The sequence below is a fragment of the Pagrus pagrus genome, assembly GCF_965226575.1.
Source record: "Pagrus pagrus genome assembly, chromosome: 19".
Classification (NCBI taxonomy): Eukaryota; Metazoa; Chordata; class Actinopteri; order Spariformes; family Sparidae; genus Pagrus; species Pagrus pagrus.
Genome location: NC_140203.1, coordinates 21,654,268 through 21,668,714, shown reverse-complemented (window position 1 = coordinate 21,668,714; position 14,447 = coordinate 21,654,268). Strand labels below are relative to the sequence as shown.

Below are 14,447 nucleotides of genomic sequence, written 5' to 3'. Positions count from 1 at the left end.
GCACAGTCACTGCTGAGCCTCTCCCAGTGGACTGTGTAGACTTAAAATGTGGTCTCTTTGCTTTCCAAATGTACATATTTTGAAAATGCTGGATTGAAATCATCCAATCAAAAGTGAAAGAGGAAGCCAAAAAGCATGTAATGTAATGTTGGCTTGGACTTCAGAAGAATATATAATTAAGTGAATGTAAGGCCAAAGCACCACAGCAAATAGCTGCAGTATGAAGGGACACCCTTGGTGAAATGACCCAAAGGTACCAAACAAAAAGGAGCAGATCATGTGGTATCCATTTGTAGTCCATTTAGGGTAGTTTTGATCAATCACATTTGAGCAGAATTTGGTTGCATGCAGGTAAACAGTCGATGTGGACAGCAAAAGAAGTGAGACACATTGGCTGCAGTCTCTGAGCCAATCGGGTATTGTCTAATCAGTTACAGTAGCTTTTTATTAGCTTTTCTGGAATCAGTCTGCAGTAATATGCAGATATATGTACAGTACATAGACTTTAGGCAACATGTCGTTTGGCATATGTTCTCACATCTCAAGTTGCTTATTGAACTGTAAACAATGACTGCACGGAAGACCAAGTCTTAGTCCACAAATCCATTATCAGGATATCTCCTTGCTTCACTGGAAGCCCCGAAACATTGGCCATTACTAATGCCGATGCTAAATCATCATCAGACAATAGCCAGTGGTTTCAGAGATGCGTTTATATGTACATGTACTGTACATAGTGCAGCTATAGATACAGCTGGTGCTATAAATTGATTGTGGGTTATAATTAAAGTAAATTTAAACAAGCCTTAGTCCAGGCCTCCTCTAGTCAGACTCACTCCAAATGAGATGTCTCAGATCCACTCCACTGTGAAATGCATCTCATTTTACTTTGAAAAGATATTACTGATTTGTGCAGCGCGCTGAAAAGTTGGAGTGGACATTGACATCAATCTGTATGGGTTTAAATCTAATAGATGGATTATCAGCTAATTGCTTTTTGCTGATCAGTGACTTCTTTTTCAGGTGCACGTTTTATAAATTGTGTATGAAAGGGACGCTCACCATCTTTAGAAGTGCGGCCTTTGTATATTCAGCCCAAAGCTGTGTGTCTTGTAGAGATGGCAAACATTTTGGATGTAAATGTATAGAGGGACCCTGCTGGATGGATTCTATTATAACTTATGTTGAACCAGTTAAATATTTTAGTTTGTACTCTGGTCCTCCAGCTTTCTTCGTAATATAAGTTGCTTCATTAGCCAGAGGATCTTGAGAAATTGATTTAGTTAATTAAGTTGCAGTGATGGTTTCAGCTGTAACACAAACATTTACATGAATAAGAGATGCAAAAACTTAAGTTGACTTTTTAGCTGATTCGGACAACTTGGTGTAATTTGTTGTCTACCTGTATCCACATCATTTATTATAATAAAAATTCACTCTTTTATGCAGGATCTCTGATGTGACCGACAAAATATAGTACAAGATTTATTACCTTGTTAAATAAATCCTTTTACAAATGTTTTGGTAAATTAACTCATTAACTCCCTGCAGCAGGATGTTTAATTGGATGCTATAGCAGAGATATTCTGTAGTCGTCCAATATTTCTGCTTGACGGATTATTTGAATTCAAACCATGTCATATATTGTTCGCTCTGCTTACCAGGGGGCGTGACACGGATGAGTCTGGTAAACAAACTGATTGACCAATTTAAACAGGCATTCCTCCAATCAGAACTGATTCAGCCTCCTCACTAATGGCTCTGAGTCACCAAGTCTAAGTAGCTCCTGAAGCTCTTTATTTTCTGCTGGCAAATCCCGGCTCAGAGCAGGTCTGTCATTTCTGCCGCGCATTGTGTCTCACATATTCATTTCAGCCTGAACAGCCCGACACCACGGACAAATCTGGCAGCCTGTCAAGCAACACAATGCGGATGACAGAATGTCATTTAAAATGTTGATATTTAAGAAGTGTCTGGCTCACACAATGTTTTGGATATTTAACCCCTGTTCTGCCTTCCTTATTTATATCTCTGTCTGTCTTAAATAGGTCAACTTGGTCTTGGATGATGGCCGGTCTCTGGGTCTAATGATACGAGGGGGAGCAGAATACGCTTTGGGTATTTACATCACAGGAGTGGACCAGGGATCAGCAGCCGAGTGTGGAGGACTCAAGGTATCACTTCAGTCTATCTTTCACCTCACACACACTGTCTCACTGAATCAAACAAATTAAATCTGTGATACTTTAAGAATTTAGTTGTTTGCATGCTTTGCGCTTAGTTGGTGACGTTGCTCACAATGTGAGTCAATGTTGCAAAATATAAGTCCTTAGGTTGCATGCCATCTACAGTAATCACTTTGCTTAACCTACAGACACATAAAAAATGTCAACCACTTTATTAAAAAACTTTATACACTATACACACTTTAGACACTATATACACTCTAGCACTTTGTACTAATACCCCATCGACCTGCTGTGGCCTGCATAGAACAAACATGCAGGACCAGCATTTGGAGCATCTCCTGCCTGGTTCAGCCACTCTTTTGTTTGCTCTCAAGTGATGCACTGCATGAGAAAAAACGGTGTATTATTATTATCTTAAAAAACATCTTATATTATTTTGCCTTTAAGGTAACCTGGAAACTTTGTGCAGTCCAGGATACATACAGTCAAGTCCAGAGACACTGTATGTGCTGGATTTTTTCCCTGTGGCAACCACTTAGCAACCACCTGAAACATCCAAGAAACCACTGAGCAACCGCCTATAAAATCCAGTTTCGAAAAACGTCAACATAGCAGCCACCACGAGGTCCTTGACTACCACTCATTAATGCTCTAGCAATCAACTGGTATGACCACAGCAACCACACAGCAACATTCTAGCAACTCAGTTATATGGCGGCAAAAACCAAATATTTTCATTATTGATTAATCTCCACATTATTTTTAGATTAATTCATTAAACCTTTGATCTAAGAATGTCAGAAAAATACTAAACTGTCCAAGGTGATGACTTCAAATGTATTGTTTTGGCTGACCACAATTTCTAGAAATTTAGCAGAGGACTATAAAAAACAGCAAATATTAATTTTTGGAACACGAACAGAAGCTATAGTCTGTTCTTTAAAAATGGTAAATGGTAAATGATCTGCATTTCTATAGCGCTTTTCCAATCTTCTCGGACAGCTCAAAGCGCTTTACAATACATGCCACATTCACCCATTCACACACACGTTCATACACTGATGCCGGAGGCTGCCATGCAAGGCGCCAACTCCTCATCAGGAGCAATTTGGGGTTCAGTATCTTGCCCAAGGATGCTTCGACATGTAGCTGGGGGGAGCTGGGTTTCGAACCAGTGACCTTCCAATCACTCGACGACCCGCTCTACCTCCTGAGCTACAGCTGGTAATATATTGCTTAGAAAATGTCCATAAATCATTGATTCCTGAGAGGGAATTTACAAGCATGTCAGAGTACAGGTACAGAGCAGCTGGTGGGATTGAATGTAGTGGTACGTTAAAAGTGCAGAACAGCCTTTAGGGATCAGAACATATCAGCACTGGTCTAGTCCATGATGAGAGCTCTCTAACCGGCGGGACGGCCCGGATTCTTGGTTGGATGAGATTCGCTCTTCACATCTTACACCCACTCTGTCTAGTATGCAGGCATCTCTGACCAGTGTTGATTTTGAAAATGTTTTCTTCAGTGATTCTGTCACAATGACAAAACAAAACAGAAACTGCTACCATTTTTCCTTTTAATCTTCTTCACCATATGGGCTATCAAAATACGTGCTTTAAGGTGTTTGAACACATTAGAAAGTACAATAACATATGGTATTTGTTTGTGCTTTGACTCCCATTAAACTGGGCATCAAGTCCTGAAAAGTAAATAATATTGCAGTGAATAACTTAAGCATCTTTCACACACGCCATGCAACCCTGACTTTATCAAGACATTAACTTGAGGAGCTGTTTGTGAGAGCGCTACTATCTGAGTCAGTTGATATGGACATTAAAGTGACCTTACACCAGCACCCTCGTACAAATGTCGTCCAGATGATGTTGAGCCCGTGTGTGAATAGAGCAGTTACTGTCAGGAGTATTCACAGCGAATGAGCATGTTGATGATGTGTATAATGTGACTGGCACAAAACTAGAAGGATACAATCATCTTGTCTGTATATGGCTCTCCGCGCTTTTACCGACACTACAAATATGTCTAAATAATGTTACCGGTAGAATTTATATCAAAGCAAAACCTGTTATCTTTTTGAATGAGTTGGTAGCTTCATCCATTAATGTTTAGCACGTTTTCATCTACTCCCACAATCCAAGGAAGTGAAGACCCAGTATATCAACATCATTTGTGGTGGGAGTGTCCCACACACGACAGACATTCACCAGTATACAGCAGTCGGCCAACTTAAAACTAAACTCACCATGGAACGTTTTGTCATTTCCCATCTATTGTAGCAGGCTGGAACAAAGTTGGAGTATTTCATATACAGGGACAGCCAAGGGAAACTGTGTGAACTTTAAGCCTTGTTTGAAGTCAGTTTTTTTAATTACCTACAGTAGTAGGTTAGATGTGGGACACATTTTCACACTGCTCATTGTGGAACTTAATACTGCAACGCAGCTCAGGTGGCTCTGTTGTTAACGTTACACCAAAGCTCTCTGTGCTCTATGATCCTCACTAGGATGTGTGGCTGCTTTATGTAAATGTACTTGATAAACAAGCCTTGTGGTACACTGACTATTGTACTTCCATAAATAGTTCAAATAGTACAAATAAATGCTTTTGAGATTCCTAATCCTACCCCTTGTCTAACTCTGAGAATGAATCACATTATGTTTGCTAATAAACTACATTATCAGAGCAGGCTGCTTCTCCCAAAACACTCATTTTTATTTCTACTTGAAGCTAATAAACATGTTTGCCTTTGCATTTCTCTCTCTTAAGACATGTCCCCTAACATTGCCAATAGAGTGAAAAGAGGAAGAATCACGGTTGGAGTTTATTTTTGTAATATTGTGATATAATACCATCACTACAAAATACAAAACAAAAGAAAAAATGATGAATGTGATAAAATTTTACAGTAGGTCATATTGCCCATCCCAGTGTGCTGTAAATAAAACACTGATTACCACACCTTACTTTTTGCAACACCTCCTGCCTCCTGTATGCTCTACCCAGGCTTCACCCCTTGCCATAAATTGAACTTGGACACTCCCCTGGTTGTGTGCCTGTGTGAAGGGGCTGAAACTGATTTTCAGGACATTGTCTGGATTTTATATGAAAACAGCTTAAACTTAAAATGTATTTTTTACCAATTGAACATCTGTGAATACTGCTCTTCTCCCCTTTTAGGGAAGGCACTTGGGGAAGTAATGAATGAATGAATGAATGATAAGGACTATACTGAAGACGCTAAAAGCCACACACTGGCTAACTTGCTAAAATACATTAATTTGCCAAGATTCTGTACAAACTCTCACCAGGCAAAAAGGTTATTCATCTTCATTTTGATAGATAAAGGTCTAGTACTAAAACTTTGCTAATGAACTTATTTTTTGAAGTTAGTGTGCAGGAGTTTGCTTGCAACTCTTCCCCCTCTTACACACCTGGCTCATGAAACAGATCTGGACGTATTTTTCTGTTTCTTTGTTGGGTGCTGCAGCCCTTCTTCCAGCATCCATGAACATATCTGATGTATAGTTGCTTGTTTCAAAATGCTGGACAGGTGTGCCATACCAGATATAAACTGCGAACACAGTGATCTTTTCATTCTCAGGTAGGAGAGTAGTCATCCTTCAAGTGCGCAGGTTTAGTTGGTTTGCTTACAGATGCCTGTTTGTCACGGTGACATGGCAACAGAAGGAGAGCGAGGATGGACGTCTCCTCCCCTGAGCCCTTCATCTCATGGCTGTTAGTGATCAGCCTGTCAAACAGCCAATTACACAGACACCTATTAGAGGGCCCACACAGGCTCACACACTCAGCAAAGCATCTTGATGTGAAGTGTTGTTCGCAAGTAGAAAGGCTTCTTATTAAAGAGTGGGAAGAAAAGACGGGAGGTAGAAAAGGCTTTAATATCCTGTGATATGACATGTGCTCCGCTTGCTTTTTTATGTTCCTGCTTTTTCCCCCTCAAGCTCATTTATTTATTTCATATGTATCAACTACTTAACACTGCTTCTGGAGCTGTGCTGTGATGTGCATTTTGAAGAATGTGTTTTGGAAACTATCAATCCTTAGTTTTCAGCGCTAAGATTGCATTTTTTTGCCCCATTTCCCTCCCTTTTCTGTGTTTTTGGTGCCTGTCAGCTTAGTCCTTGGATTTTGAAATACTGAAATGCACACTAGGCAGCCCAGCTTCCTATTCAAGCAAGCATATTCATACTCGAATCCAGGGTCCAGTATGAGAAACGAAGATCTAAAAAGAACACATTAACCTGTCTGGCACGATGTGTTTCACCTTTTGTTGATTTGGAGTCATGCTACAGCAGACACCTGGCTTTACCTGCAGGGCCCGGTGCCGACTCGACATAGTGAGGGGAAGTGGAGCAAGAGAGGAAGAAGGACAGAGCGCACAGCCATAGACAACCTCCCACATTCAGGCACAGACACTGCTTGCATTATGTGTGCACTTGCTCACTCAGGTGGGCAGGAAATATTGTAGGTGAGACATACAGATCTCAGGTCATAGTGTTTAAAATTCTGAGCCGGTCATTAAACCTGCTCAGGGACCTACCTGTAGAGCATATCATATCTCCAAGGAGATAATTATTCTATATAACCATCACCGTTGACATTAGAATCACAGTCACTGTATTTCTGGGATTGTTAGCGCCAAAGGCAAGGTTATTTAAATATGTGCACTGTAAAAAGTGTCTCTCATAATATTTTGAAAATATACAAGAATTGGTATTCAGTGGGTGTCAAACTAAGTATCCAAGATTTAATCAAGCCTAAATATATGATTTGTTAGGACAACAAGTCCATTGCTGCCTGGTAACCTTGTTTGTTATGGATTCGTGACGTGGCAGCAGTTATGTAAATTCTTCCACTAATCTATTCAGGATTTTTCCACAAAAATGAAGGTCGCATTATCGCACAAAGGAATTGCTTCTTTCATTGGGCAACCAAAACAGGAAGAGGCATCGTTTTCCCTGGTCGCTATCCCCAGGTAACAGTGGAACAACTGAAATAAATGTGGATCTCTTCACTGCAAAAGAAAATGAACCCCGCTGATGTAGGAGGCAAAAAAGGTGAAGATGGAGAGTGAAGAGAAGAAGAGAGAGAAACCGAAGTAAAATAAGAGTGAACAGAGGGGCAGTCACTCAATGGAGAGCGCCAATGTTGTGTCAAAGTCTGTTCCCCTGCTGATATTTGTCACCCTAACCACTGGGACTTGGGACATTTCAAAACCACCATTCTTTCTACTGGACCAGTCAGTAAAAAAAGCTGCCCACTTATTGATATAACCGGGTGTTTTGCTCTGCCATTTCATAGCACTGAATGCAGGGTTTCTAGGTCAAATTGGGATTTCACTGTTGTTAGTTGGACATTGGTCAGGCTGCTAGTGGTAGCCATGTTGCTAACGCTGTGTTTGCGACAGTGGCTCTGACAGTAACACCACAGGGAAGGGGGGGAAGTTGAAAAGTGGTCTATTACCGCTTTAATATGGTGTGCACATTTTGTATTTTGTATGAAAAGACCCTCATTTAATCAAAACATGAACGCTGAAAATTACAACATAAAAATGTCACTTATTTTTTAAGCATCTTTGAGGGTTGAATAAAAACAAAAAACACTGATAAAACAGTTCACTTCTATATCATTTATATCAAGGGACACTGATGTGATGTACTCTTTGTGCTACTAGATTGTTTAGACAAAAAAAAAGTTAAAAGTTAAATACAATGAAGATTCAGTCTTGAAATTAAGCTGTTTGTAAATGAAATAGTTAGTGAGGAATCTGGAGAGTGGAAACATCAGTTTACTCAGCTGTATTATAATATAAAAACTCTTAAGAAAATGTATAAAAACATTAAAGTGATGTTAATGTTGATTTATTCATGCCGTGTTGTCAGTGTTTCTATATTTGTGCTGGCAAATGGCAACGCTCTTAACGTTTGGATGCGGAGCCTCCTGCTGTCTCCAGAGACCAGAGTTCATCTCACAGCAGGGAGGAGAGCTGCACTGCTCTCAGATTAGACACATTCTCCCCTAAAAGAACTTCAGTTCGTGTGTAATGGGGAGATCCAGTGTTTGATCATCTTAAACTGTACTACTGGTGCACAGAAGGTTCATGCCTTTTTAAAGATTTCTAACAACTTCCTCAATGTCAACTTAATGCTGCAGCACCAGAGCGTGGTGGAGCCTGCACTCTAACCAGACAGTTGTCTCGTCCTGAGTGTTGAATAAGAGAGTACGTACTTTACTTTCCAAACGAAAAAAGTCCTCCTCATCCAAATTAGACTGTAATTCATAATTCTGGCAAAGTGAGTAATTACTTTTAGAGTGAGGTGCAGAAAACAAATTAAAAATAAATTGGCAACAGTACTGATCAATTAATCATTCATTCAACATTTATCAAGCAATAATTCCAAACATGGGGAGAAAAAAAATCCCAACTGACTTCAGCTTCTAAAATGTGAGGATTTGTGTCTTTTATAATTGTTTTTATATCATTTTGCAAATAAGATCACCCCTTATTTTCAGTTTGTTACTACCAGAAATGTAATTTCACAGTTTTTTTTTTTTTGCAAAACCGGTCGGCCTGCACTTTTATTGTGTAAGGCGGAAAAAACTTGAAATGAAATTGATTTCATGTCATGCAGTTACACAGCGATACATCTGCAGATGGCATTGTGAAGTTCCTATTGTGTTGTCGGTCTGGTGCCTGGTTGAAGGGGCTCTTTGACCTTCATTTACCCTTTCTGTGTTAGTGGTTTGTAGTCTTTTAAAAATTAATTTGTTTTAACTTTTTTTTGAAAAACAGCTACATGTGATAATTAATATAGGTTGATATCATGAGTAAGTTATAGAGGATGCAGAATATATCTGACGTAGATCTGAGTCCTGTTAATGAATTAGCCTGCAGGCAGGATTTTTTTTTTCCTTCAGGGATAGTCGTTCCCACTATGTTACAGTCTACAGGGTTCTATGCTGCTGCAAAAATGAAAGATAAAAAATCTGGTGCACAGCAGGCAGAGAAGCTTTTCATTTTTGAAAACCTTGTCATGTGTTCTTCAAATGTTTTCAGAGTGATTGGCAGGTTAGAGAGAAGGGTGGACATCTAAAACTAGAAAACTTGTGTTTAGTTTGTTGTTTGGAGTTTACTGAATAATTTATTTTCTTTGAGTTGAACCAGACATCTTGCAGAAACTGACAGCTAGGCAAGGAAGAAATATATTTTTCTGTGTGTCTCTCTGTATTTGCAAAAGTGAAAAAAGTAAGACTAGTGTGGTTGGTTTTTGACTGCAAACAGCTCATAGTAAGTACATAAACTGAACCATATATTTTTAAAATTCAGACAGAAATTAAATAGGATTTTTAAGTAATATAAACAGGATTTACATTAAGATAATGTCCATAATGTTTCTGGTTTTCATGATTTAACGAGCCTACTTTTGGCAATTTTTATACTGTGACTATTTGTATTCAGGGAATGGAAAAATCTTGGCAGTAGGTCTGTTGTAGTGTTTCTACCTGCTTCATTTTTGTCATCATGTTTTGGATGTTTCCTCTTATCCTGTTATTTTTCTTTATGACCCAACCTTTGTCATGTTTGAGACTCAGCTAATCAACTTTTGGCACCATTTATGACTGGGTATAAAGGCTTGTAGATAACAACAAGCCATTAGATAATAAAAAAATTAAATAAAAACTGGAATAAAGCTTTATTTTCATATAAAAAAGATGGTTGAGTAACTCATCAGGATCAAGGTGACCCACAGCTTTAATATTATTATTACTTTTTTTTTCTGATCACAAAAACAGCCTGACTCTGACTTTTAAGAGCCCGTTCCTTAAGTGATAACTCAAAGGGATCCTTTCTGCATCCTAAAAAGTGCCCAACAGCCTCAGGGCACAGACACATATAAACTAAAGATATAAGACATAAAGCTTTCATTCAGCACTCAGCAGGAGAAAGGAGATTGTTCCTCATCACTGTCCATAACGGCGGTGCTAAAGCTTAGCTCCTTACCCTGCAGCAGACTGTCTTCACTGTTTGTGTGTATACGCAGGTTTCATCTGGCTCGTATGACTATGATGGATGGCTTAAAACGCTTCCAGGGTTCTATAATCATCACAGCACCAAGATGTCACTCCCTCGCCCTTCAGTCTTAGAGAAAATGAAAGAGCGGCTGTGTAAATGTTACCACATCGTTTTGCTCTCCTGCCACCTCCTGGATTGATGGGAAGTCTTGTAAAAACCTTTGTTGTTAAATTTTGTGTGTATGTACTTCGTGTGTGTGTGTGTGTGTGTGTGTGTGTGTGTGTGTGTAGCATTAATGTGGCTTTGCAGTGAGAAGAGACAATTGGAAAATCTGACAAAAGTAAGGTTCACATGTAACTGTGTGCGTGTAAATACACTTAAATATACAGTATATGTGCATGTTTGGATGACTTCCAGGCCATACTTTGTGTAGTCACTAAACTCCGTATTGCATCTCAGCTACAGTCACTGCAATCTGAAGGAGGAGAAAGGTCAGCCCAGCCCAGTGCCCTTCTGTTGACATCTGCCTGATTTGGTTTGATTTAATTAAAGCCAAGGGAAAAAGGTCATGCCTACTGTGATGTCAACACATGAAGGTAACCAGAGAGAACACTGGACACTCCTCAAAATCTCTGGGATGTATTTAACAATTTCTTTTTACTTTCTTTTCGGTTCGTCAAGCGTTCAGCAAACTAATAATAGGGTGATTTCGCTGAAGTCTGCACCTTTTCAATAAAGTCATTCAGCCTCTCTCTTTCCATTTTTATCTTTTATTCAATTCAAACACTCACATATAAACTGTGTATACACACGGGCCATGTCTAACTGAATAGAGAAAGCCAAACACGTAGATGGATTAAGGCCAAATATTTTCAATTTGCACAGAGGTGATTTTCCATCCTCTCTGATGATAGAGCAATCCTGCTGAAAGAGCACAAAACAAATCAGTACTTGGCGGGCAACACGGTACAGGTGTGTGTTTGTGTGTGTGTGTGTGTGTGTGTGTGTGTGTGTGTTTCTCTGTAGCCAGAATACACAGCTGAAACAATTTTGTTCTGGCTGTCTACACAAGGAAGAAGCTTTATTGCAACCTAATGTATTTAACGATGTTTGCTGACTGTGTAACAGTTCAGTCCTTGTGTGGCTTTTGATTCCACTGATTGTCTGAATTTTGGCCCGGTAGTCAGGATATTGAGATGTAACTGAATCATCTTGCCATCTACTTTTTAAAAATAAAACAAAACTCCATTCAAATTTAAAACTCACACTGAGAAGACATTATGCTTGGAGTTCCTCAGGATGTCATTTTAGGTCCCATCTTTTTATCTATGTATTATTCTTTTGGTCTTATTATGCATACATTTTTCTCCACTACTTCACTGACACAATATACCGACCCCCAAAAATGCAACCAAGCCATTGTTGAGAAATGTTTGATTACAGTATATTATGTGTTTGATGTTTGAAAAGAATAGTACTTGTTGATTCAAAACAAACTTTCAGTCCATAAAAAGATGTCAGAGACTGAAGATGTACAGTATATTTCATCAGCTGACCAGCCTTTGATGTTAAAGAGACATGTTCACTTTTTTCCCCTTTAAGTCTAAAAGCATACCCAAACTCAGCCAGCGTGTTAAGCCACTGAAAGGGTCAGGAGAAAATTCAGTTTGAATCACTTTACTTCCAGTTCACTGAAAAAGATAAAAAGGTATAAAATATAATCTAAAATTGAGCCTCTTGAATGTCCCGGTGGTTCTGCCATTACAGGTTTGAAATTCACCTGGACCCTTTTGTTGCTTTGTTACATTTCCTCTCGTCCATCTTCTCCACCTCAATTCAGTGTAAGCGGTCTAATAAAGCAGAAATGCCATAAAAGTAATCTTTGAAAGAGCATTTCTTCATGAATGGCATTGAGTGTCTGGGACATGACGCCTCCACAGATCTTTTCTCGTGGGGCATGACTGAGGCATCTACACACTCTTTTCAGTAAGGAGATATACCAGAGCTGAATTCTCTGAGCTCCGCCAAAGGTGGTTGGTACTCCAACCTGGAGTTTCTTTTTTTACATGAGTTGTCTGGAAGTTTTTAAGACTTTGTGCTCCTCTCATCCTGACACTGTTTTCATTTCTAACAGATTGAAAAATGTGTTTGAGGCCTCTAATCCTTATACTTGCAATAACTAATCATGTGACCACTTCTGGGCATTGAACACTAGATATGAACCCACTATTGACATAAAGTCAATGGCCAGCTTGTTGCAAAACAGTTGCTTATTTAAGCATGCAGCAGTTACAGAGCATGTTGTGTGTCTTTCATCTGTTGAATGTTCAGGATTCTTTCTCTTTTAGCTCTGTTTTTGGTCCCTACCAACCGCTGATGGTAATGTCAGACTCTTTGCTGCTACATGTTCCACAATGTTCCCAAGCTAGTCCCTAATTGTGTCTGTCTGCTGTTTGGGGCTGAGCATGTAGTGTACTGTGGGTTTTTATAGGTTTTTCAGCAAAAAAAGACATTCTTTCTGCGGCCCAAATATACTCTGAGAGCAGTGAACCAAAACAGTAAAGTTGGCCAGACAGCTAAACAATGAGCTGAAACTATAAAGCTCTGTAAATCCGAGGGGAGCTGCAGATTCAGCTTGTTCACATATTAAGGGTTAGTGTGTAGGGTGTGTGTGTGTTTATTGTTTGACAGAATAAAAGGAAAACAAAACATGGTTCGATCACTTGTAAAGTCAGAAGACTGGAGGTTTTAGTTTTCAAATGACTGTTTTTCTCTGACCTTGTGACTTCAGAGTGACTTCTCAGATCCTCAAAGGTCCAATAGTAAGAAAGTTAATTGTTTTAGTCTCATTCTCAACTCATTAAATACTGACAATTTAGGATGGTGGCCGACCTGACCTTCAATCCCATAGTGTCAATATGTAACGAGTTGGAATCAGCTTTCTTACAATTTGCACCTTTAAGTTGGGATAGTGCCACAAACATGCAAAACTCATGAACCACTGAAGATGAGCCCTACTAAATTATATGAAGTGTATATTATAAAATTTAGGTTGTATGGAAGTCTGCAATTAACATTACCTTACCTGTGCTGCGTTTCTGTTTTGCCATATTGGCCAACAGGCCACCATCTCACCGCATTTACCTCAGCAGCTCCTTGTTTTGTGTGTGTGCAGTGGATTATTTGATTATAGGAGGTTAAACCTGATGTAGAAACTGTGGCAAAGCACTGTGCTGACAGCTGACTACAGGCTTTGTACCAAAGGGGGTCATCTCCTCCAGCACAAAAAAGACGCAGTTTCTCAGAGGTACACATAGTTCTGTTTGTGCTCTGTAACATAAATATTTGTGACATTTTGTTGAGCTCCGTCTCCATCCCATTGTGTAATACTGTAACAGTTGCATACAACCACACTGAGTGTTAGTTCACCACATGTCAGATAGTTACTTTAAGTAGTTATTAATCATTGGTCTAAAATACATCAGTCCCTGGAGCAGTGACCTTCGCAGATTCACAATTTATTGCTGTTGGAAATTCTCTATGTGATTCTCTAATGTGTTTTTACAGTAAAGAAGCAGAAGAAGAAAGAAAGAAAGCGCTGAAAGAAAAAAAAAATATAACAGGATTTGTTTCAAATTACACATCAAACGAGACTGATGGGGACAATTTAGACTAATGTAAGAGTGCTTAAGTAGAAGAGGAAAAGAGATTTATTGTCCCTTGAGGGGAACTTTTCTTCACCAGGTGCTGCTGCTGTTGAAGGAAACATCAAAAAGAGGATTTAACAAAAACACTGAAATATTAAAGATCCAGAAGAACAAACAGCAGCATCAGTGTAAAACAGACAGACAGCGTAAACATTCAGCGTTGAAGTATTACCCGGAGAGTTACGCTTTCATGCCATGAAGAATGTCCATAAATTCCGGCTTAGAAAAGGAAAGACTAAAACAACAGACAAACTTAATGTATTAAGATAGTATATGTAAAATCTCCTGCAGCACAAAAATAAAAATAAATAAATAAAATCAAATTTGATTTTGATTTCTGATGTGAGAAACTTTGGAAACCCAAATAATTCAAGTGTGAGCTTTACTTTGTAGTGTTCAGCCGAGCGGACACCATTTAGGTGCATGCAGATCCAGGACACATACTAAACAGAGGAAGACAAGAAACATACATGAAAGTATATGCAAATACAATTCAAA

General features: G+C 39.1%; 1 protein-coding gene across 1 annotated transcript in view; it reads left to right on the top strand.

Moving 5' to 3' along the window:
* The window catches only part of whrna (whirlin a), a gene marked incomplete at its 3' end in the record, with an annotated part of 154,556 nt that overhangs the window by 82,585 nt on the left and 57,524 nt on the right, over positions 1 to 14,447 (top strand). Inside the window, exon 3 of the mRNA XM_084382867.1 lies at positions 2,049 to 2,174. Within this exon, the coding sequence (XP_084238993.1) occupies positions 2,049 to 2,174 (126 nt within the window). The remainder of the gene's footprint in view (positions 1 to 2,048; positions 2,175 to 14,447) is intronic.